The sequence below is a fragment of the Eurosta solidaginis genome, chromosome 2 (assembly GCF_040869045.1).
Source record: "Eurosta solidaginis isolate ZX-2024a chromosome 2, ASM4086904v1, whole genome shotgun sequence".
NCBI classification, from domain to species: Eukaryota; Metazoa; Arthropoda; class Insecta; order Diptera; family Tephritidae; genus Eurosta; species Eurosta solidaginis.
This window is the reverse complement of record NC_090320.1, coordinates 59,876,696-59,899,943: the sequence shown is the minus strand read 5'-3', so window position 1 is coordinate 59,899,943 and position 23,248 is coordinate 59,876,696. Positions and strand designations below refer to the sequence as shown.

Sequence of the window (23,248 nt, the reverse complement as noted above, 5' to 3'; positions counted from 1 at the left end):
TGTGAAGTCATTACAACAACTGCTTAAACAAAATGTAAGCTTTGATTTTAGCGAACAGCGTGTTAGTGCATTTCAGGAACTTAAAACTAAATTGACTGAAATTCCAGTGTTAGCTATTTATAATCCTTTAAAAGAAACAGAACTACATTGTGATGCAAGTTCATTGGGGTTCGGAGCAGTTTTATTGCAGCGTCAAGATGATGGTAAATTTCATCCAGTTTCTTATTTTTCAAAAACTACTACAAGTGCTGAAAGCAGATACCATAGTTTTGAAGTTGAAACTGTAGTAATAATTTATGCGTTTAAAAGATTTAGTGTTAGGCGGAGCACGCTACCATCACACCACGGTGGCCGCCAATTAGAGGGGGTATGCAGACTATAAATGCTTAGCATTACGGGAGCCCTGAAAACAACCCCGACGGCTGCGCTGTATGCCATTCCGCACATTCCTCCTGTATACCTGGTAGCAAAGAACATAGCTTTAACAACTGCAAACAGTCTCGGTGCCTCGGGGCAGCTTGAGCGCCGACCATACGGCCACAGTAGCATAGCGTCATCAATCACAAGACAAACAGACTACCTGATTCCCTATCTGCGCTTCAAGGGAGATCTTAATCGGAGAATCGGGACAGGGAGAAGCATACATCTATATTGCGTCCCAGGGCATATGGGAATAGATGGGAATGAAAAAGCGGATGAACTAGCTAAAAGAGCGCATCCCTTGAAGCTTGCTTCGTAGACGGCCCAATTAGACTCGGCGAGTTTAAGCGAAGGCAAGAGGTACACATGATCGACCAAACGGGAAAGTCGTGGGTTCAAGCGCGGGGCTGAAAAGTGTCGAAGATTATGTGTAGGTCTTACAACCTTAGACTAACAAAGTTGTTTCTATCATTGAAAAGAGAGGACTGTAGACTCATGACGGGTATTCTGACTGGACACTGCCTTCTGTCGTCACATGCCTTTAAATTAGGCTTGGTCAGTGATAGCAGATGTAGGAAGTGCGGGTTGGAGGAGGAAACAATCGAGCACGTTCTGTGCTCGTGCCCTGCGCTAGCCAGGCTAAGACTCCAGCTATTAGGAGTGATACAGCTGTCAGATCTAAAAGCAGCAAGTGGCTTAAGTCCTATGACGCTTCTAGTATTTGCCAAGGGGACGGAGTTATTTTATAACATAGGTCCTGTTTTTATAAGGTTTTTCAGTTTGGTCGTTAAAACAAACTTCTGCTAACACTACGGACTCATTCAGTCTATGTGAGGTCCTCATGGACCGCCCAGTTCAACCCAACCTAACCTAATGGGCGCACTGAAGGGACTCTGCGAAGGTTCTATACACTTTTTGTCAAGAAGCTCGTCCACATTTTCGTTAATGATACTTTGCATTGCAGGACTTCGAATGAATTGGTTGATCATCTTTCATAACAATTTTGTGTGTTGTAATATTCGATGTACCATGTATTTCTTCAAATTTCTTTAATCCTTGTTGCAATAATTCTTAACCAAAACCTCTTCTGAAATTTCTTTTAACAATGTACACTGAATACGCTCTGTTGGTTTACTCATTATATCAAATACTGTAAGTTGAAATTTTGCATTCCCAAAACTTATGTTAGTTTTCATTCTTTTAAAAAAGTTCATTCCAAGTTTGTTGTCATCTACAACCCAGAATCCATATCGAACAATTGAAAATTTGATAACATTTCATTACAGCGTAAGACCACTTCTAAAACAAATTTAATTTGCTCTGTAAAACCATTAGCCATTCAAATTTTAATATGCGCTGGCTTAACTTTGTGATTTACATTAAAACTATTAACAAACCGTTGATTGATAAAACTACGCGAAGATCCTGTATCAAGTCTAATTATTTCTTCAAAGTCTTCTGCCAAAGATCTAAGTTGCGTAAGTGAATTGAAATCAGCTTTCTTGATGTAAAGTTGGTAATCAGGCTTACAATTGTTGTAGATCCGTTCCTATTTACGATCATCAGGAACGTTTGCATGCCTCATCAAGTCGCATATCTTGAAGGTATTCCATTTAAAATTGTTACAGATTGCAATTCACTTGCATTGACTTTAGGGAAGAAACAGGTGAATGCTCGTATTGCAAGATGGGCATTAGAACTTGAAAGTTTTAATTATACTATTCAACATAGAATTGGTGCATCCATGGGACATGTTGATGCGTTAAGTCGATGTCAAGTTGCCAGCATAGATATTAGTGAAGCTGAATTTCAAATACAGCTAGCCCAAGAACGTGACAATGAAATAAGAGCTTTAAAAGAACGCATGGAAAAAGAGGAAGTAATAGACTTTAAATTTTCAAATGGTTTAATTTATAAAGACACAGGAGAAGGAAAAGTAGCACTTTATGTGCCAAAAGAAATGGAGGACAATATTATAAGACTGATACATGAAAAAATAGGGCATCAATCTGTTCAAAAAACCGTGATGACGTTATGTTTACATTATTGGTTTCCGAAAATGAAACAAAAAGTTGAAAAATGTATACAAAACTGTCTCAAGTGTATTATTTATGCAGAGCCCGTTCGAGTAAATGAACGAAATTTGTTTAATATACCAAAAAAACCTGAACCATTTGACACAATTCATATTGATCATTTTGGTCCTCTTCCTTCAATTCAATCTAAACGGAAACACTTGTTAGTCGAGATTGATGCTTTTACAAAATTCGTTAAACTTTATCCGACAAATTCAACAAGTAGTAAAGAAGTTACTGCTGCTTTAGATAAATATTTTAGTTATTATAGTCGTCCAAGGCGCATTGTAAGCGACAGAGGTACATGTTTTACGTCATTGGATTTTGAAAACTTTTTATTAAAGCGAAACATATTACATTTTAAAGTAGCTACCGCCTCTCCACAAGCAAATGGGCAAGTGGAGCGAGTAAATAGAGTTTTGAAAACAATGTTAGGTAAGCTTAGTCATCCACTTAACCATGCAGATTGGTCCAACAAACTTCTCCAAGTGGAATATGCCATTAATAATTCTGTTCACAGTACTACGGGAAATTCTCCTAGTAAACTTTTATTCGGCGTAGAACAGAGGGGTGAAATAGTGGATGAGTTTACAGAGTACTTAGATAATAGAATAAATGTTAATGAAACGCGTGATCTGGAACAAATTAGATTAAATGCATCTGAAGCTATTAAGAAAAAGCAGGAATATAATTTAAACTATTTCTTAAAAAAAAGTGTGAGGGCAAAAGAATATGAAGTGGGAGATTTTGTAGTCATAAGAAATGTAGATTCGGTTGTGGGAACAAATAAAAAACTCATACCGAGGTTTAAAGGCCCTTACGCGAGACGTAGAAAACTGTCAGTTGACTCAATTACCTTATGATGGCGTTGTTGAAGCTAATAAAATGAGAAAGTGGCTTGGAAATAAAAGTAATGGTATCGTTTCTGCTGAAGAATTAAATGAGTTATGAAATATGAGCTTTTATCGGATTGTTATCTCAATTATAATTAACTGTTATATATAAAGAATTTTAAAATATGTAAACAATTTTAAAAATATTTTTTTTTTAAAACTTAATTTAGTTTTTAAGATATATGACCGGGGACGGTCTTAAGTCAGGTTGGCCGAGTTGTAAACCATAATATACACTTGAGCATTATCAACTTTTAAATAACTATGTTTGTAATTTATGTGAAATATGTTTTTATATACTTTTCTCTAATATTCATTTTTGATGTATAAAAATATTCATTGAAAATATTTGGTAATAAGTAAAACAACTTTCAAATAATAAAATAAAATATTAAATAAACAAAGAAGAAAGCTTTATATTATGGATTACCGCGCAGCTTCAGTTTTCAGACTAGTTCGACTGTCCACTACGTTAGGGTAGTAGCACATACAGTGATTAGTTCGACTGTCTTGGGAAAGCTTTTGCTTCACCACTTTGAGTGTTCTTGCGAAGGACAAAGCCTCACCTGGTAAATATATGTGCCTATGTATTCACATTTGTAAAAGTAACCGTAACGTGTAGGTGATATTTAAACTTGGTTGATAGGCTATAATCAATGTGATTCACTCCAAGGGACTAGTTTTGGATAGGGCCGCCAACTTTAGGAAATCTCAAACCGGGAGACTTGCGTGTTGAAGGATTAAGTGTTAAAATCAAAATTAACATTTCAGACGCTATTGTATAGTTTCGCAAATAGACAGCAGATGTTTGAATGTAAGCCCAAGTGATTTTTCAAACCCTTATACGTACATATATCCTCAACTTAAGTATGAAGTGGGTGGAGCCGTGTGTAGAAGTCCACGAAAGTGGGGAAAGCTTCTGACCGCCATTCACCTGGGAATGGCCAGAGCGATTCTTTTGCATGCGGTTCAAGCAGCTCACTACTGCCGGTCGCTTGCGGCCAAGTATCCTCTGGGGTGCTAATGTGAGAAGGCAACAACCTGGCTAGGCCACTCTGACATAATCGGTTTAAGGGCTAGCCGGGGGAGATCTCATCGGCAGCGTCTGTACACCTCTAGGTGCGGCTGCAAGCGGGCGTCTGTCTTGGAGCGAGCGGCTCGCTATATAAACGTGCAAGTAATATTTTAACCCCCGCTGAGCGGGTTGTACGCTGGGATTGGGACCCGCCACGTAAAACCATACTCCAATGAAATATAACTACAAGCCTCGGATAAATACACTTTCTATTGATGACGACCATGGCAAACGTTTGAAGGACAATGAATTGAGGGCATGCACCTGGAACGTCCGGTCTCTGAATGGGATTGGTGCAGATGCCCGGCTGGTTGATGTCCTCGTCAAAGCAAAATCAGACATCACCGCCATCCAAGAAATGCGTTGGACGAAGCAAGGAAGAAAGAAGATCAAAAATTGTGACATCTATTGGAGTGGCCATACGAATAAGCGCAGTTTCGGCGTCGGATTCGTGGTGAGACAGAAACTTTGTAGCCAAGTGCTGGCATTCACGCCTGTGGACGAGCGTCTCGCCGCTATCCGAATAAAAGCAAAATTTTTTAATATATTGTAACGAATTTGCTGCAAATCCTCTTATTTGCAATCCTCTGCTAAGTTCGAATCACTAAACTGTTGAATAAATAACTCCAATATTGAATAATGGAAAAATGGCCTTTATTAAAGTACTTCACAATACACTTATACTTTGCTACTCGCTGGCTTAATAACCAAACTGATTGATAACTCAAATGAAACTCTACTATTGGCCGCCAGATCGCGTGCTTAATCATTGATAGCTCAACTCAAACTAAATTACTTCTTACTCGCCTGCGCCACTTTTATAGTTTACGCTGCATACATCTAGGCTCTTCTATTTCCAGAAGTTACTAGTTAGTTTCGGTTACAAAATCGCCAGCCACAACTACGTGCACAAATTATTGCTCTCTCTTGTGACAACTCAGATAAGATATATGCATGTGTTTGTGCATTGACTCTTCGCTGCTCGTATACGTACATGGTACATATATGTAGACGCAGTTATTGTTTCGTTTATGTAGATACATAATGATTGAATTATTGATGTGCATTCACGTCACTGCTTAGCATCGGTTTAGAGACGATAGCATCGCTCAGTGCTGCTAACATTCGTTACATTGCCCTCCACCTAAGTCTGATCGTCCCGATCAGACAAATCTCTCGATCTAAACGCTGCTAGCATCGCCAAATGTACCACTCTTCTATTTCGTGATTTCCCAATTGCTTGTATGCGGCAGATGACATCACTGATCGTCTTCACAACTCTGTACGGGCCTTCCCAACTGCACCGATATTTGGATGGAACACCTTTCCGCCGGTGAGGGTTGTATAGCAGTACCAAATCTCCCTCCCGGAAACCTTCCGAATTATTTTCCTTGTCGTACCTGTGTTCCATCTTACTACTCCTTATTCTGGATCGTTCCCTCGCACTCTGTTGCTCGGCCAATGAAGAACTACTTCGCAGAGCTTGCGCTGGACGGATTTGCTTTGCATAATTAGTATCGTTCCGACGCTTGACAACAGTAGTGTGCCTTGGCTTGAAACCACCCTTGCATTCTTTCTTCGTTTTAGTACGTCCGTTAGGGCTTTTCAATGCCAGTGTTTCGCTCACAGGTACCTTCGGCTTTGATTTGTTTGGCCCATTTGTTCCATCAACCTTTACCTTTGAATTTCGTGGCCTTCGTCGAGTCTTCTCCACCAGTACCCGATTACTGCTGAACCCTTTTTCCAAACTAAAGTTAAGTGGCACATCTTGGTTCTCATAACGCATCACCCTTCTCTGCATATCGATCTTGATGTCATGGTCAACCAAGAAATCCACTCCCAATATAACTTCATCAACAATCTCCGCCACAACAAATTTATATAGAACCATGACCTTCCCAATCAATACTTCACATATCATTTCTCCCTGAACTTGGTTATACTCGCCAGTGACCGTACGCAACTTTGCTCCAGGTAACGGTTTTACTCTCCTGTTGACCAAGTCAGGTCGGATCAAGGAATGAGATGCGCCCGTATCTACAGTCAGTACTCGTTCTTTGCCATCCACATTCCCTCTGACGGTAAGACTGCTCGATTTTCTACCAATTTGCGACACAGATATCACAGGGCATTCAATAGCTGGATCTAGCTCTCTACCTCTTACTCGCTCTTGCTCATCTCCTCCAGCTTCGCGTTTACGCCCACACACATTGTTGGAACTATTAAGGCCAAGATCGCAATGACGTGCAATGTGACCGGACTTCCCGCATTTGATAACTTTTTCACTCCGCTTTTGCGATCCTTTCAGCGCCTCCAATATTGCGTCTACCCACTCTGGCCTTTATACTTCCACACGGCGTGCTTTGAAAACTGGCTTACACAGAAGCGACGTTGTTTCCTGAATCAGGGCTTGTGACACCGTTTCTGCGAATGTTGGTTTTGGATTCGCATATGTAGCCCGCTTCGTTTCCACATCTCGTATGCCATTTATGAAGCTCTGGATTTTTACCCTTTCCGTGTATTCCACGGGTGCATCCGCATTTGCAAGATGAGCCAATCTTTCAATGTCAGACGCAAACTCCTGCAAAGTCTCGTTAGCTTTTTGGTAGCGGTTTTGCAATTCTATTTGAAATATCTGTTTTCTGTGTTCGCTTCCGTAACGTCTCTCTAAAGCGCTCATCAATGTTTCGTAGTGGTTCCGCTCGTACTCTGGGATGGTCTGTAAGATTTCCGCGGCAGGCCCTTTCAATGCCACGAACAGTGCAGCAACTTTATCTTCCGCATTCCAGTTGTTCACTGCTGCGGTCTTCTCAAACTGTAGCTTAAAGACCTGGAAAGGAACAGAACCGTCAAAGGATGGTGTTTTTACCTTTGTATTGCTTGCTGAAACAGCTGGGCGGTTTAATTGCAACTCTTGTATACGACCTCTCAAAGCATCCACCTCGGCTTCGATTTTTTCTTCAAACTGCGTTATTTTCTCGTCCATACGTGCTTCGAGTTTTGATGATATACGCGCCTCTTGCGCTCGAGTTGTACTGTTATGCGTGCCTCTTGTTCTTTCAGTTGTGTCTCCATCTTTGATGTAATCTGTGTCGACATTTCTGACATACGCGTTTCTTGTGCTTCAATCTTCGATGTAATCTGTGTCGACATTTCTGACATACGCGTTTCTTGTGCTTCAATCTTGGATGTTATCTGTGTCGACATTTCTGACATATGCGTTTCTTGTGCTTCAATTTTCGATGTAATTCGTGTCTCTTGGGATTCCATCTGTGATGACATTATCGATGTTTGAGCAGATATTGCAGCCAAAATCATGTTCAAGTCTGTGCTCGTAACTGTCTGCGATGTTTCGTTTTTCTCTTCAATTTTTGTTACTTCCTCACCATCAAGATGAAAGTCATACTCTTCCACATCAATTCCTTCCGCTTCCATTGCCTCTCGTAGCCGTGCCTGAAGTTCAAGTTTAACGCCGCTTGTATTCAATCCACGGCTCTCCAACTCCTTCTTTAGTTGCTGGATCTTCAATTCACTGAACTTTGCCATGTCCTTGTTGTCCTCTGGAATTTATTTAACAATTCCTCTTCTGACACCAATTGTAACGAATTTACTGCAAATCCTCTTATTTGCAATCCTCTGCTAAGTTGGAATCACTAAACTGTTGAATAAATAACTCCAATATTGAATAATGGAAAAATGGCCTTTATTAAAGTACTTCACAATACACTTATACTTTGCTACTCGCTGGCTTAATAACCAAACTGATTGATAACTCAAATGAAACTCTACTATTGGCCGCCAGATCGCGTGCTTAATCAAACTGATTGATAGCTCAACTCAAACTGAATTACTTCTTACTCGCCTGCGCCACTTTTATAGTTTACGCTGCATACATCTAGGCTCTTCTATTTCCAGAAGTTACTAGTTAGTTTCGGCTACAAAATCGCCAGCCACAACTACGTGCACAGATTATTGCTCTCTCTTGTGACAACTCAGATAAGATATATGCATGTGTTTGTGCATTGACTCTTCGCTGCTCGTATACGTACATGGTACATATATGAAGACGCAGTTATTGTTTCGTTTATGTAGATACATAATGATTGAATTATTGATGTGCATTCACGTCACTGCTTAGCATCGGCTTAGAGACGATAGCATCGCTCAGTGCTGCTAGCATTCGTTACAATATCATTCATCTGCGCCCATGCGCCGACAGAGGAGAAAGATGATGAGTTGAAAGACACTTTTTATGAGCAATTAAAACGCACATACGAGCGCTGCCCCCGTCATGATATAAAAGACGTGCTTGGCGACTTTAACGCCAGGCAGTCGGAAAGTTCAGCCTACACAATGAAACTTCTCCTAACAGACTGAGACTGATTGACTTTGCCGGTGCTCGAAACATGGTCATATCCAGGACGAGGTTCATGCATAAAAAGATACATCAAGCTACATGGCTGTCTCCTGATCGAAATACTCGCGATCAGATCGATCACGTTGTGATAGACGGACGGCATGCCTCCAGTGTTTTAGATGTGCACACGATCCGAGGACGTAACATCGACTCGGACCATTATCTCGTTGCAGCCAAAAAAACGCACCTGCCTCAACGCGGCTAAAACCAAGGAACAAAAAACACAAGGAAAGCTAGACGTCGAAAAGCTTCAATCACAACAGACTGCCAATGATTTCGCAACTCGACTCTCACACCCGCTCTCTGAGAGCACAACTCATCCTGAAGGAATACAGGAGCAGTGGGAGCATATCTCCAAAGCGTTTCGTACTGTCGCCGAGGAAAAAATTGGCTACCGGCGACCACGAAAAAACAACCGGTACGATGAAGAATGCCGCGTTGCAACCGAAAGAAAAGACGCTGCCTACAGGGCTACGTTAAAAGCGAGCGCGACAAGAGGAGTGTGTGAACGCTATCGTGAGTTGAAAAGGGAAGCGAGACGCCTTTTCAGGAAAAAAAAAGCAGAAGCAGAAAGGCGTGAGTGCGAGGAGCTTGAGCTGTTAGCCACCAGGAATAACGCCCGAAAATTTTACCAAAAAATACGGCGACGGACGGAAGGTTTTAAGACCGGGGCAAACTCCTGTAGGAACGAAAACGGCGACCTCGTAACTGATGTCCAGAGAGTGCTTAGATTATGGAGGGAATACTTCTCTGCTCTCCTAAATGGAGGCAGCAATTCACCGCGCAGAGATGAAGAACCCGATCCCGCAATCGATGATGATGGAATATATGTCCCCCCGCCCGATTATGACGAAGTTAGAATAGCAATAACCAGATTGAAAAACAACAAGGCCGTGGGCGCCAATGGATTGCATGCGGAGCTATTCAAGTACGGCGGCGAGGAGTTGGTAAGGCGCATGCAGCAGCTTCTTAGCAAAATATGGGGGGACGAGTGCATGCCCGACGGTTGGAATCTAAGTGTTCTTTGCCCAGTCCACAAGAAGGGGGATACTGCAAAATGCACCAACTATCGTGGAATCAGCCTTCTTAATATCGCATATAAGGTTCTTTCAAGTGTATTGTGCGAAAGATTGAAGCCCACCGTGAACCGGCTGATTGGACCTTATCAGTGCGGCTTCAAACCTGGTAAATCTACCATCGACCAGATTTTCACAATGCGCCAAATCTTGAAAAAAACCCGTGAAAAGAGAATCGACACACATCACCTCTTCCTCGACTTTAAAGCCGCCTTCGACAGCACAAAGAGGAGCTGCCTATATGCCGCTATGTCTGAATTTGGTTTCCCCGCAAAACTTATACGGCTGTGCAAAATGACGTTGAGCAACACCATCAGCTCAGTCAGAATTGGGAAGGACCTCTCCGAGCCGTTCGAAACTAAACGAGGTTTCAGACAGGGTGACCCCCTATCATGCGATTTCTTTAATTTGATGCTGGAGAAAATTATACTAGCTGCAGAACTTAACCGCACTGGAACAATATACTATAAAAGCATGCAATTACTGGAATATGCTGATGACATTGATATCATCGGCCTAAACACCCGCGCTGTTAGTTCTGCTTACTCCAAACTGGAAAAAGAAGCGGTAAGGATGGGTTTGATGGTGAATGAGGACAAAACGAAGTACCTGCTGTCATCGAGCAAAGAGTCAGCGCATACGCGCCTTGGCAACCACGCTACTGTTGGCAGCCATAATTTCGAAATAGTAAAAGACTTTATTTGGGAACCAGCATCAACACTAGCAACAACATCAGCACTGAAATCCAGCGAAGAAACAATCTTGCCAATAAATGCTACTTTGGACTAGGTAGGCAATTCAAAAGTAAAGTCCTCTCTCGGCGAACGAAAATCATACTCTACAAGTCACTTATCGAACCCGTCCTGCTATATAGGGCAGAAGCTTGGACCATGACAACAGCAGATGAAGCGGATTTGGGAGTGTTCGAGAGAAATTTTCTTCGAAAGATTTATGGACCTCTACGCGTTGGCGATGGCGAGTACCGAAGAAGATTTAATGAGGAGCTGTACGAGCTATACGTAGACATCAACATAGTCCAGCGAATTAAAACGCAGCGGCTCCGCTGGCTAGGCCATGTTATGCGAATGAATGATGATGCTCTGGCCAAGAAAGTTTTTCTATCGGAACCCGCCTATGGAAGCAGAGGCAGAGGGCAGCCCCCACTCCGTTGGAAGGACCAGGTGGAAAAAGATTTAAACTCCCTTGGTGTGACCAATTGGCGCCGGTTGGAGGAGCGAAGGAGCGACTGGCGCGCCTTGTTGGACGGCCATAACCGTTTAGACGGTTAAGCGCCAATTAAGTAAGTAAGTGAGTAAGTAAGTCTGAGGTAAGAATCATTTCAAAGGAGTGTTTATGCCCCTAGAACCTACTAACGAATTTTGCATCACTGATTTCGCTTATTCTTTCAGCCAATCGCAATATAAAGTTTTTTAAAAAATCGGCACCTTTTTGGGGTATTTTGCATTTTTTTAACACCATAACGACAATTTGAAAACATGTTCGCCTTGGGTCACTTTATTTGAATTCATTGTTCATTATTAATTTTTTGAAAAAAAGATATGCAAAGCGAGCATATAAATTTATTATATAACTTTTCTTTTAGTGTTTTGTTTTTATAACTTGGTGAAATGGGTGATGCAAAGTCCGTGTTAAGCTGACATCGAAAACGCCTGTTTTTTAAATAACTTTTGAACAGTTAGAAATAGTTAAATTTCGCAATTAGTTTCTTATAACTGGCAGTGATGCGCATCCGTTGATACCACTTTCGACCATATCCGACCAATTTTCGACATGAACAATAAATGGCCTAAACAGTCTTAAACGAGTAGAAAATATAGTAACGCGCCGGACGCCGCCGCGCAGATATTTTTGATATTCGGCGGCGGCGTTTATCTGCGGCGTATATCTCTAGTGTGTACGCGACTGCAAAAATTTACGACTTTTGGTTAAAGTTAAGTTAGGTTGAACTGGCCGGTCAATTAGGTGCCAGGATTTATGTTATAGTACAACTCCGTCCTACATCTGCTGTTACTGACGAGGCCTAACTTATAAGTTTGTGACGCCAGAAGGCAGTGTCCAGTTAGTATGCTCACAGTAAGCCTTAAGTTTTCTCTCTTCTTATAAGAAAGCGGTGCCGTGGTGTGGTGGTAGCATGCTCTGCCTACCCCACCGGAGAACCTGGGTTCAAGCAAGGGAAGAGCAACATCAAAAATTTATAAATGTAAAAGAAGAATATTTCTCACAGTGAAACCAAATTGGTTACGATGAATTGGAAAACAAAAACATCAACTAAATTTTTAATAATTCCTCTTCTGATTCTTGAACATCTCTGTCAGGTAATTAGCATAAACAAATGAGCCAGGTAATTGGGGTCAGCTTTTGATCACGTATAACGTACCTAACATTGCCAATAACTTTATGTATTATATAGGGGGAATGGATTTCTTATTACTCCCACTGGTATATAAAGATTCCTTATAATAATTTGGCGAGTATTAGCATTTCGATACATCAGTATGCTGCTAGTAAATAAATTCACAACAACAGCAAAGTAAGCAACCACACATATGTACATGAAACCTTAAAGCAAGCAGCCACACATACATACATGTAAACAGCGAAGCTAAGAGCGAAGAGATTATTTCACATACACACATGCAGCTAAGACTGAAGAAGAAATATAAACAATCACACATAATGTAATCATCACCCTAGAGCAGACCTTATTTACAACTTGGACGTCCCAAATGTCGGCCATTTTGAACGTCCACGTCGATGGCACTACGCTACAGACTGTCCTACAACCCAAAATCTTGGGTGTGACGTTTGATCAGGATCTACATTTTGGTGAGCACGCAGCCGCAATTGTTCCGAAAATCCAGAGCCGTAATAAAATCCTCAAATCTCTTGCTGGCAGTACTTGGGGAAAAGACAAAGAAACGCTCATTACCACATACAAGACAATTGGCCAGCCATTTGCGTGCTACGCGTCCCCTATATGGTCGCCAAGCCTAAAAACTACCCACTGGAAGAAGCTACAGGCCTGCCAAAATACTGCGCTGAGAACAGCCACGGGCTGTCTTCTTTCTTATGTCCCTAGAACACCATCTACATAATAAGGCGAGAATACTCAGGGAGAGAAATGAGATGCTAACCAAACAGTTCCTGTTGAATACCCAGAAACCTGGGCATCCCAACAGACATCTGATTGATGAGCCAGCACTGCATAGGGACTTAAGGAGTCATCTCCGTAAGCATTTTGAGAAAATACGGCACCTGAGAACTCAGCCGTATGAAGCAAAAAAACACAAGCAGGTCCTTTGTGAACTCCACAAACAGGCGTCGGACCTTTATGCCGGGAATTGCCCGGTGAATCCAGTACTCAGGGAACAGTACCCAAAACTTGCGGAAGAGGAACGCATACTCCCCAGGGAAACGCGAGTCACTCTGGCTCAACTTCGTTCTGGATAATGTAACAGATTAAACTCTTACATATCCAGAATCAACCCCGACATACAAAATGTATTCCCCGCTTGCAATGTGTCCCCACATGACACCAACCATCTCTTTAATTGTAATGTGGAACCAATGCCTCTAACACCCCTTTCATTATGGTCCACCCCTGTCAAAACAGCAAGTTTCCTTGGACCCCCGTTAGAGGATATTGATGACAACTTGTGATCGGTCGCAGCTATTAGGTGGGAAGAAACATTGCTACAACAACAACAACAGCAGAAGTTATTACTTAACATATATGTATACACGTATAACTAGAACACAAACGTGAATATCAGATGCAGAAATGAGAAACAAATAAACAGCTGTTCGAGAAGCCTGTTCGGGAAAAGTCTAGAATCTTGGGTAATTATGGGAACGAGGCAACAGAGAATATAAAAGTAAAGCAACTTGAGGAATAATGGTTCAGTTTGATTTAGGCACGCTATAAGTGAAATACGCGAGTAATCTAATTGTGAAGTACTTCTTCATTTCATTTCATTTATTTGCAGTCAATGGAATAAATCCTTACAGAATAAATATATTAAATAGTTCTTAAATTCAATTTAGAGCTAAAAGTATGAAACTTATATACATAAATGGACCGTAGAACTTAAAATGCAGAGTTTAAAATAATTAAAAATTTAAACCTTGGTAGTGAAAAATCCAATGAAACCGTAACGCTCAGTGAGTTAAACTCACGTATAGCACGGGCAATAGGAGCATTACAGGCATAATTAGTTCTAAGATTATCACCATAAAAGGGATAGAAATTTCGGAGAGAACGTTGAGGGACATTAAATCGAAACCGCTCCAGCAAGTACGGGCAGTCAAGAAACCCATTAATAATGTTATAAGCGAAACTTAAGCAGATAATAGATCTACGATCCAACAAGGTCTTAAGGTTTAATAGCAAGAGACGAGAAGAAGTTTAAAGGTCGAAGAGCATATTTAAGAAAGATCTTCTGTATACGCTATATTCTATTTACAGCTGTCTGCTGGCTTGGCCTCCAAATAAAAACTGCATATCCAAACGCGACCTAACAAAGGCCGTGAATAATAACTTGATCGTATACGGATCTGAGAATTTTATAGTATTACGCCTAACGAAACCAAGCATAGAATATGATTTAGCAGTTATATAGTTTACGTGATTGTTAAACGAGAACTTACTATCAAAGATAATACCAAGATCTTTAATCTCATTAACACACTGAAGCTCACAATTTGAAATTCTGTAAATCGTATGTAGTGTACTGGTTGTTTTCGCATAAGTTATGTGGAAACATTTGGCGGGGTTCAAGGAAAGATGAGATTCCTCGCACCAGTGGTAAAGTTTGTTAATGTCATTTTGTAATCTTGAGGCATCATCTGGCCCCTTAATTGCTGAGAATAGCTTCAGGTCATCAGCGTAAAGCAAACATTTGGCGAACGAGAAGCAACTACTAATGTCGTTAATAAAAAGAATAAAAAATAACGGTCCCAATATACTACCCTGAGGTACACCAGAAGTGGCAACAAAAGGCCTGGAGGATACACCATCAATATTAACAACACATTGCCTGTTCAATAAATAAGAGGCAATACATAGCAGAAACGAGGAATGAAAGCCAAGAGAAGCTAATTTTCCTAGTAAAACTCTATGAGAAACTCTATCAAAAGCTTTAGAGAAATCTGTGTAGATGCAATCCACTTGAAACCCAGCAGAAAATGACTCTATACAATATTCACTAAAGACAGCAAGATTAGAAACAGTTGACCTGCCAGCGACAAATCCATGTTGATAGGGAGAAATGAGAGATTTAACAGCAAAACTTAGCTTTGCATTGACGGCATGCTCAAAAATCTTGGAAATAGTAGACAGCTTGGATATGGGCCTATAGTTGCGGACATCGTTCTTGTTACCACTTTTAAAGACTGGGGTAATGGAAGTTATTTTCCAATCATTAATGAACGTCCCAGAAGACAAGGATTTATTGAAGATCAGTCTTAACGGATATACTAAAGCTGGACAGCACTTTAGCACTATAGGGCACAAGCCATCAGCATCAGGCCGATAGGAGGATTTTAATTTATTAATGGCTTGACTAATATCCTCAGAAGAGAGACATAGCGATCCAAAGTTAACAGCACAGTCCTGACTCTCCGGAAATTCAAATATTTGATTATTATCTTCTGGGTCAAAATTCGATTTGAAAAACTCCGCAAATAAATTGGCTGTTTCAGTTGGAGAATTCGCATCGAGAAAAACACCTGTTGGGACACTGGCGCAGCATTTTTTTGACTTTATGTAATTCCAGAAGGATTTCGGATTCGATTTAATGCTCGACTCAATGTTACGAATGTAATTGGTGTATAGATACTTATCCAAATTGTTGAAACTCCTAAGATAAAACTTGTATTTAGTAAAAAACAAATGATTCTTCGAGTTTTTGAATTTTTTAAAGTATTTGTTCCTAAGATTCTTCAAAATTCTTTAAGTCCCTTGAATACCATGGCAATTTATAGGATCTTTTTCTTTTAACCGGGATCCAATCCAAGCAGTGGTTGTATAAAATAGTTTTGAAAGTGCGGAAGCTATTAGCGGTATCAAGTCCCTCAAGTAGCTCCTCCCAGTTTATTTGAAATAAGCAATCATTAAAACCGGAGAAATCAAAAGAATTAAAATTGAAAGAAACACTGCTTTCAAAATTCTCCGAAGCAAAACAATAAAAATTAACTGTAGTTGTTATCGCTGCAACTAACGCTTCAAGGAAACACAACTAATATTTTAACATGACAGTGTTTATTCAGTCTTACTGTGCAAGTTTTAATATCTACAAGATAGTTATAATAAGTAAATGATTAAATTAAAAATTTTGTAACAAGATTCTTACTTGTTCGTTTAATTTCCTCGAAGGTTTTTCTATAAAATGAAGTTGAAGGAAGCGATTTAGATATTATGAAGAAACGCTTCGTTCAATTTCGTGTTTAACGAAAATTTATATGTATAATAAAAGGATGCCATACTTATGAAATTAAATAAAATGAAGTTTAAACTGTCAAGTTATTATGTCATGTTTACAATGTTTAAGGTAATATAAAATCTTGGTTTGATTCAGCGACATCCCGGCCCCCGTGAATCGATTGGATGCCCGAAGATTCACGAACTACGTCTAATGCCGCCAACTTAGAAGCAGGTCTCCTTAAATTTCCTGTAGCTGTCTTGACAATTGCTGATCTGACTTGACCATCAGATGCCGTAAAAACTTCCACTACGATGCCTCGCTTCCATTCACCACGTCTCTCGTTTTCATCGCATATAAGCACAACATCACCAACTTTCAATGGATCTACTCGTTGACACCATTTGCTTCGACGCGTTAATGTAGGAAGGTATTCTAGGACCCATCTCTTCCAAAAGGTCTGCTTCATTTGTTGGAGGATTTGCCATTGCTTACGCAAACAAGCACCCTCATCTACGGACGGTGTTTGAACATCATTCGGGCAGCCTAATATGAAATGATTTGGTGATAGAGGTTCAGCATCTTCCTCGTCTAATGGCAAATAAGTTAGTGGACGAGAGTTCACCAAGTTCTCAGCTTCAATTAAAAGACTTTGTAACGTCTCCACTTGGGGCACCTTTGTCTTCAACGTAAAGGAAAGGACTCGCTTGACACAGCCCACCATTCGCTCCCATGCACCTCCAGCTGAAGGATTACCAGGTGGGTTAAACAACCATTCTACCCCATACTTTACACCTTCATCGACCAACTTCCTCTCTACCAATACCCAATCTTCTTTACTCACACCAACGAAATTCGTACCCCTGTCACTGCGCATTCTCAACGGGACTCCTCGTCGGTTTATGAAGTTGCGTAAGCACAGTATTAATGCATCAGACGACAGATCCTTTGCCAATTCTAAATGAATTGCTCGTACAGTCAAACATGTAAATAAACATCCCCATCTTTTTTCTTGTCTGCGACCAACTGCTACGTTATATGGACCGAAGAAATCTACACCAGTATAGCTGAAAGCCCGAATGTACGGAGTAAGGCGATCTCTTGGAAGCTGTCCCATAAGTGGTGGCTTTGGTTCCACAATTCTGTTTTTACATATTTGACAATCTCTTTTAGCTGCACGAACCAAACTACGTAAATTAGTTATCCAGAACTTCCTTCTTATAGCGCAAATGATTGCCTCATTATTTTGATGTTTGTATTTTTCGTGATAATGTCTAGCAATGAGACCGGATAATCGATGCTTATGCGGTAAAATTATCGGCCTTTTTGTTTCTAATGGGACACTATCAGCATAATCGATACGTCCTGATAGCCGCAATATTCCCTCGTCGTCAATTATCGGAGTCAGCTTAAATAACGGACTGTTTTTAGGGATTGGTTTTCTGTTTACTAAAATGCGCATCTCCTCCGGATATACGTTCTCCTGAACGAAACGACATACAATCTTTTCAGCTTGAGAAATGTCCTCCGCTGTCAACTGTGGCACGAAATGTGATGATATTGGAGTGAATTCCAGCTTTTGAACAGACCTAAACTTCATCATAGCTTTCTTTACCCAGCAAATGACTCTTAACAGCCTATAATAATTCGAAAATCTGTCAAAATCTATTAACGATGAGTCAATACTTATTGCAAGTATGAACTTCGCTCGCCTTTCTTCGAGGCACGGTTTCGCGGCAGCACCATCAACTAGCTTGGGCCAAGAATCCTCCGGTTCTTTCAAGAAATCTGGGCCACATATCCATCGAGAGTTCGAAACAAGGCGTGCGTTCAATCGTGTTGCATCATCAGCAGGATTCAACTTTCCGGGAACCCATCGCCAACAGTTTACGTTCGACGAGTCCAAAATTTCTGCAATTCTGTGTGATACAAATTGCTTGTAACAACGACTATCTGATTTAATCCAGCTAAGAACCGTCTTTGAGTCAGACCAAAATGTTATTACGTTAGGCCTCCTGTCATGACCATTTAAAATAGCCTCCTGCAGACGAACGCCCAATACGGCAGACAGCAGTTCAAGTCGTGGTATCGAAAGTGCTTTAACGGGGCTACAACGAGATTTTCCAGCTACGAAGACTACATTGACTTCACCATCGAATTTGATTCGCCAGTAAGCAACCGCAGAATATGCAAACTCGCTGGCATCTACAAAAATATGTAAATCAATTGTGGAAACCAAGTTACTAAAATTCCGGTGATAGCAGCGTGGAATGATAAGACTTTTAGCTTTGTCGAGCTCTGTATACCAGTTGTACCATTCCCGATAAACCTGCTCCGGAATAGAACTTGTCCAATCTACATCTAACCGCCATAGTTGTTGCAAGATAATTTTCGATTTGATTGTAATATTCGCCAGATACCCGAACGGATCAAATATTGACATGGTAAGGCTTAAAACTTCAGCTTTCGTCGGTCGCCTTTTTCCCGTCAAGACGTCATTCGGAACTTTCACGAATTTTAGTTTAAAACAGAAAGAATCATCCAGTGGACGCCAGTACATTCCAAGTACCTTCTCTGCCATGGATTCGTTGGAGCAAAAGCTCATTGTTTCAACGTGCGTAAGAGGGGTCTTCGTTTCCCCGAGTGCAAAACAGACCTCTTCAGAGTTGGATTTAAATCCTCGCAACTCGAACCCGGCATAGCTGTGAATTTCCTTGACCGCATTTGTAACACTTATAGCCTCATCTCCTGTTTCGAAACTGTCTACGTAGTCGTCCACATAGTGGCGGTCAATAATAGCACTAGTAGCTCTTGGATGAAGGTCTCGAAACTTCATCGCATTTGTATTCTTCACGTATTGTGCAGAACATGGTGAACAGGCTGATCCAAATATCATCGCGTTCATAATATATACATCTGGTTCCTTTGACGAATTTCCACCCCGCCACAAAAAGCGTTGTGCATCCTGGTCTTCTTGGCGTATCAGAACTCTGTTAAACATTTCTCGTATGTCTGCACATACGCCAATGACACCCTGTCGAAATTTAAATAGTATACTCAATAAAGGCTTTGGCTGATAAGCATCTGGACCTTTCATTAGCCTTGAGTTGAAAGAAACACCATTTACTGACGCTGTGGCATCGAATACTAAACGTAGTTTATTTTCTTTATTTTGATTACATACCGCAAAATGGGGTAGGTACCATGTGTGAGGTTTAACCTCCATTGCTTCCGCCCGTGATAGTTTCCTAGCATATGATTTACTTAAATACTCATTGATCTTATCAATGTACCAAGTCCCAAATTCACGGTTTTTTTCAAATTTTGTCTCCAATGATTCCAGACGACGCAGTGCCATACTATAGCTTTCACAAAATTCTACCTCATTATTTAGCCACAATAAACCGGTTTCATAACGGCAACCGATTTGCTTGGTTGTCTCCAATAAAATTGCTTCAGCTCGTTTGTCTGCTTCAGACATAACCGGCTGTAGGGGCTTCATACCAAAATTCTCCAGCGTAAAATATTCTTTCATTTGCTGCTGAATATCGTTGATTGCGTCTAATTCGCAGTCTATACGACAAACAACTCCTTCTACACTATCTTCGTTGGATCCGAAGAGCATATATCCCAACTTTGACCTGTGGACAGAAAAACAATCGTCTATGTTTATAACTTCTATTGGACGAACCAAATTTGTGTGCGGCATACCGATGAGAATTTGTGGCACAGCATTAACATAATCATCCACTGGCAAGTTTCGAATTTTATCGTACTTTAATTTAAAACTGTCAACATTCAACGTTTGTGCTGGTAGCTCTAACTTTCTTGTTGTGCGTACATTTCTCATCTGAAATGTTGTATTCTGATTCAAGCCAGAAATTTCGACGTCTAATCGTTGTGATAGTTCGCTTGTGGTCTTACCTCCTATCCATTTTAATGATAATTTATCAACTGGACCATTCAAGCCAATAGTTTTAGCTACCTGCTCTTCGATCAAGGATATTTTAGAACCATCATCGACAAATGCAATAACCTTACAACTACCCTTTGGTCCTTTTATTTCTACAGGCAGAAATTTAAATAGCGTTTGCTTACTAAATTCCTTCGCGAATATAGTGACGACATTTGCTGTGTCAGCTGCCTGCTTTTCCACATCTGCATTGTCCGCAGTCGACGTCGACTTTAAATTGCCATTGAAATTTTTGCTACTTCGTTCGTGCAATAGCCGGTTATGATATCTACGGCAAAATTCAAGTCCGCACTCGCGACGTGTATTACAATTGATAGTGCTGTGACCAGGTCGTAGACAACTGAAACATAAGTGATTTGCTTTCACAAATGACCATCTATCGCTGCAGTCCATATTTTTGAACTTTTCACACTGGCTTAAATTGTGGTTACCTTTGCAATATAAACATTTACTTTCTGTCATCACTAGCACTGGTTTCAATGTCTTGGTTGCCTTCGAAATCAACTGTTCATTTGTTTTGGAAGTCTCTACCGGCACAACGTCTGTAGCAATTGAAATAAATATAGCGACTTCTTGTAACCAATTACTAAAATGGCGAACACTTGGGAAACACAATTTCGTGGAGAAAGTATACCTGGCCCATTCTTCACGTTTATTCATCGGCAATTTACTTAGTAATTCGTCTAACAACGTCGGATTCGAAAGATGAGATGCTGCTCCTGCATTTTCCAAGAAAGCAGTTAGGTTGCTCACCATTGTACTGAAGGTTACAATTTCGGACATATTTCCTTCGGCTATGGTTGGAAACGCTCGCGCTTTAGCTATTTGGCTACGTATTAGTAGCTGTGGACGTCCAAAATGGAATTCAAGCGTAGATATTACAGCACCTACACTAGATGGGTGAATTAGTAGGCATTCTACTCGCTGTCTGGCTGGCCCTTTTAAAGCCTTTTGCAAACGGAATAAATTTTCCAAATCTGTGTACATATACATTGAGGTAGTTTCCTTGAATGCTGCAAAAAACATTGGCCATTCTTCCGGCGATCCGTTGAATTCAGGCAGGTCGTGTAATTTGCGTACATACGGCTGTTGTATAGAAATTGACGGTGGCAATTGGTTTGGCTGCACACTTGACTGTGCTGGTGGCGCTTGACTTATGGCAAATGGGGAATACAATCCATTAATACTTGACACATTTAAGGCTGTGCTAGTATAAATATTACTACACGCTTGGCTTACATTAGAGTTTACAGAATGACTGATTCTGGTGTTCATGACGTCGGCATAGGTTAGGTAGGCTGGCTGTACACTAGCATATGCGGCAGTAGTATAGATACTAGGCAAGTTACCATGGCCTAGAGTGATATCAGTATTAGGGAGCATGTTGCAGGGGCTATTGTTTGTAAAGCCAACTCTTGCGCTAGTTCTGTCGGCAAAAATTACTTTAGTGGCGGCAGCGTTGGAACTACCACTGGCTACGTTGACGTTTGCAGAGGATACGGCGGCAGCATTGGCAAAGCTACCATTAACTACGTTAACGTTTGCAGAGGGTATTTCGGCAGATGTGACATGGGCTGAAAAGGCATTGGCAGAGATTACGTCGGCAGAGGTGACGTTAACAGAGACATCATCGGCAGAGATGATGCTGGCTAAAGGGGTTTTGACGAAACCTGTGTTATTTGCAATTTCTGTACAAAATTTCGCTTGTAATGCGATTGTTTCTCTTAAATCTAACTTTTCCTTTTCTGCGGCCGCCAATAGGAGCTGCAATTCTCTTATTTGTGCTTTAAATTCATAAATTGACTTATCTGTTTGTGTGATTGTTTTATCAGTTTCTCCCTCGCTGGCTGAAGCCATCTCAGCGCTGGTGTCCGAGTCCGTTGAATTGTTTTCCGTATCGACCAATGGTATTTCGTTTTTGTCGCTTCTAAGATCGTATCGTTTCATGAGTATTCATGTGATTCCACGCTGTAATTATAGTTTGCGGATTTGTCTCAGAACAAATATTAAAAAATGTTATCGCTGCAACTAACGCTTCAAGGAAACACAACTAATATTTTAACATGACAGTGTTTATTCAGTCTTACTGTGCAAGTTTTAATATCTACAAGATAGTTATAATAAGTAAATGATTAAATTAAAAATTTTGTAACAAGATTCTTACTTGTTCGTTTAATTTCCTCGAAGGTTTTTCTATAAAATGAAGTTGAAGGAAGCGATTTAGATATTATGAAGAAACGCTTCGTTCAATTTCGTGTTTAACGAAAATTTATATGTATAATAAAAGGATGCCATACTTATGAAATTAAATAAAATGAAGTTTAAACTGTCAAGTTATTATGTCATGTTTACAATGTTTAAGGTAATATAAAATCTTGGTTTGATTCAGCGACAGTAGTAATCAGAGGCAAATGATGCCTGTCACTAGGCGTAATAGGGTTCATGCACTCCCTTACTTCACAATTAATATTATCACTAATAAATACAAGATCTAAAAGTCTGTTTAGAGAATTAACATTATTGTTAATTTGAAATAAATTTAGGCTCAATAAATTATCAATGAGGTACAATTCATGATTTCCAGAAAGATTAGAAGGCGTAAGGCCGTTATTAGATAAACTGAGTGACCAATTGACATTACATAGGTTAAAATCACCTAGCACACAGAGATGATTATCACTTAAATCACTTAAAGCTAAAGAAACAATATTGTCTGTGTGAGCCTTGTATAACTCAAGTGCGCTCGAAGGTGGTACATATGATGCCATAACGTACAGAGAACCTTGCGAGGTGGTGCCAGTTAAGCAAACGCAGATCTGGTCCAGCAAAGTATCATTAATTTTTAGTTGCACTAAAGAAGCTCGAAGTGAGGCCAGTTT

The 23,248-nt window shown here is 40.5% G+C and overlaps 2 protein-coding genes across 4 annotated transcripts in view; both read right to left on the bottom strand.

Moving 5' to 3' along the window:
• Positions 1-23,248, bottom strand: part of Ube4A (Ubiquitination factor E4A) — a 64,865-nt gene that overhangs the window by 23,863 nt on the left and 17,754 nt on the right. The window lies entirely within an intron of this gene.
• On the bottom strand, positions 16,234-22,737 carry LOC137239829 (uncharacterized). Its single transcript, XM_067765537.1, has 2 exons — positions 22,534-22,737; positions 16,234-22,473 (listed from the first exon to the last, which is right to left on the bottom strand). The coding sequence occupies exon 2, from the start codon at positions 22,314-22,316 to the stop codon at positions 16,521-16,523; it is 5,796 nt and encodes a 1,931-aa protein (XP_067621638.1). The 5' UTR covers positions 22,317-22,473; positions 22,534-22,737; the 3' UTR covers positions 16,234-16,520.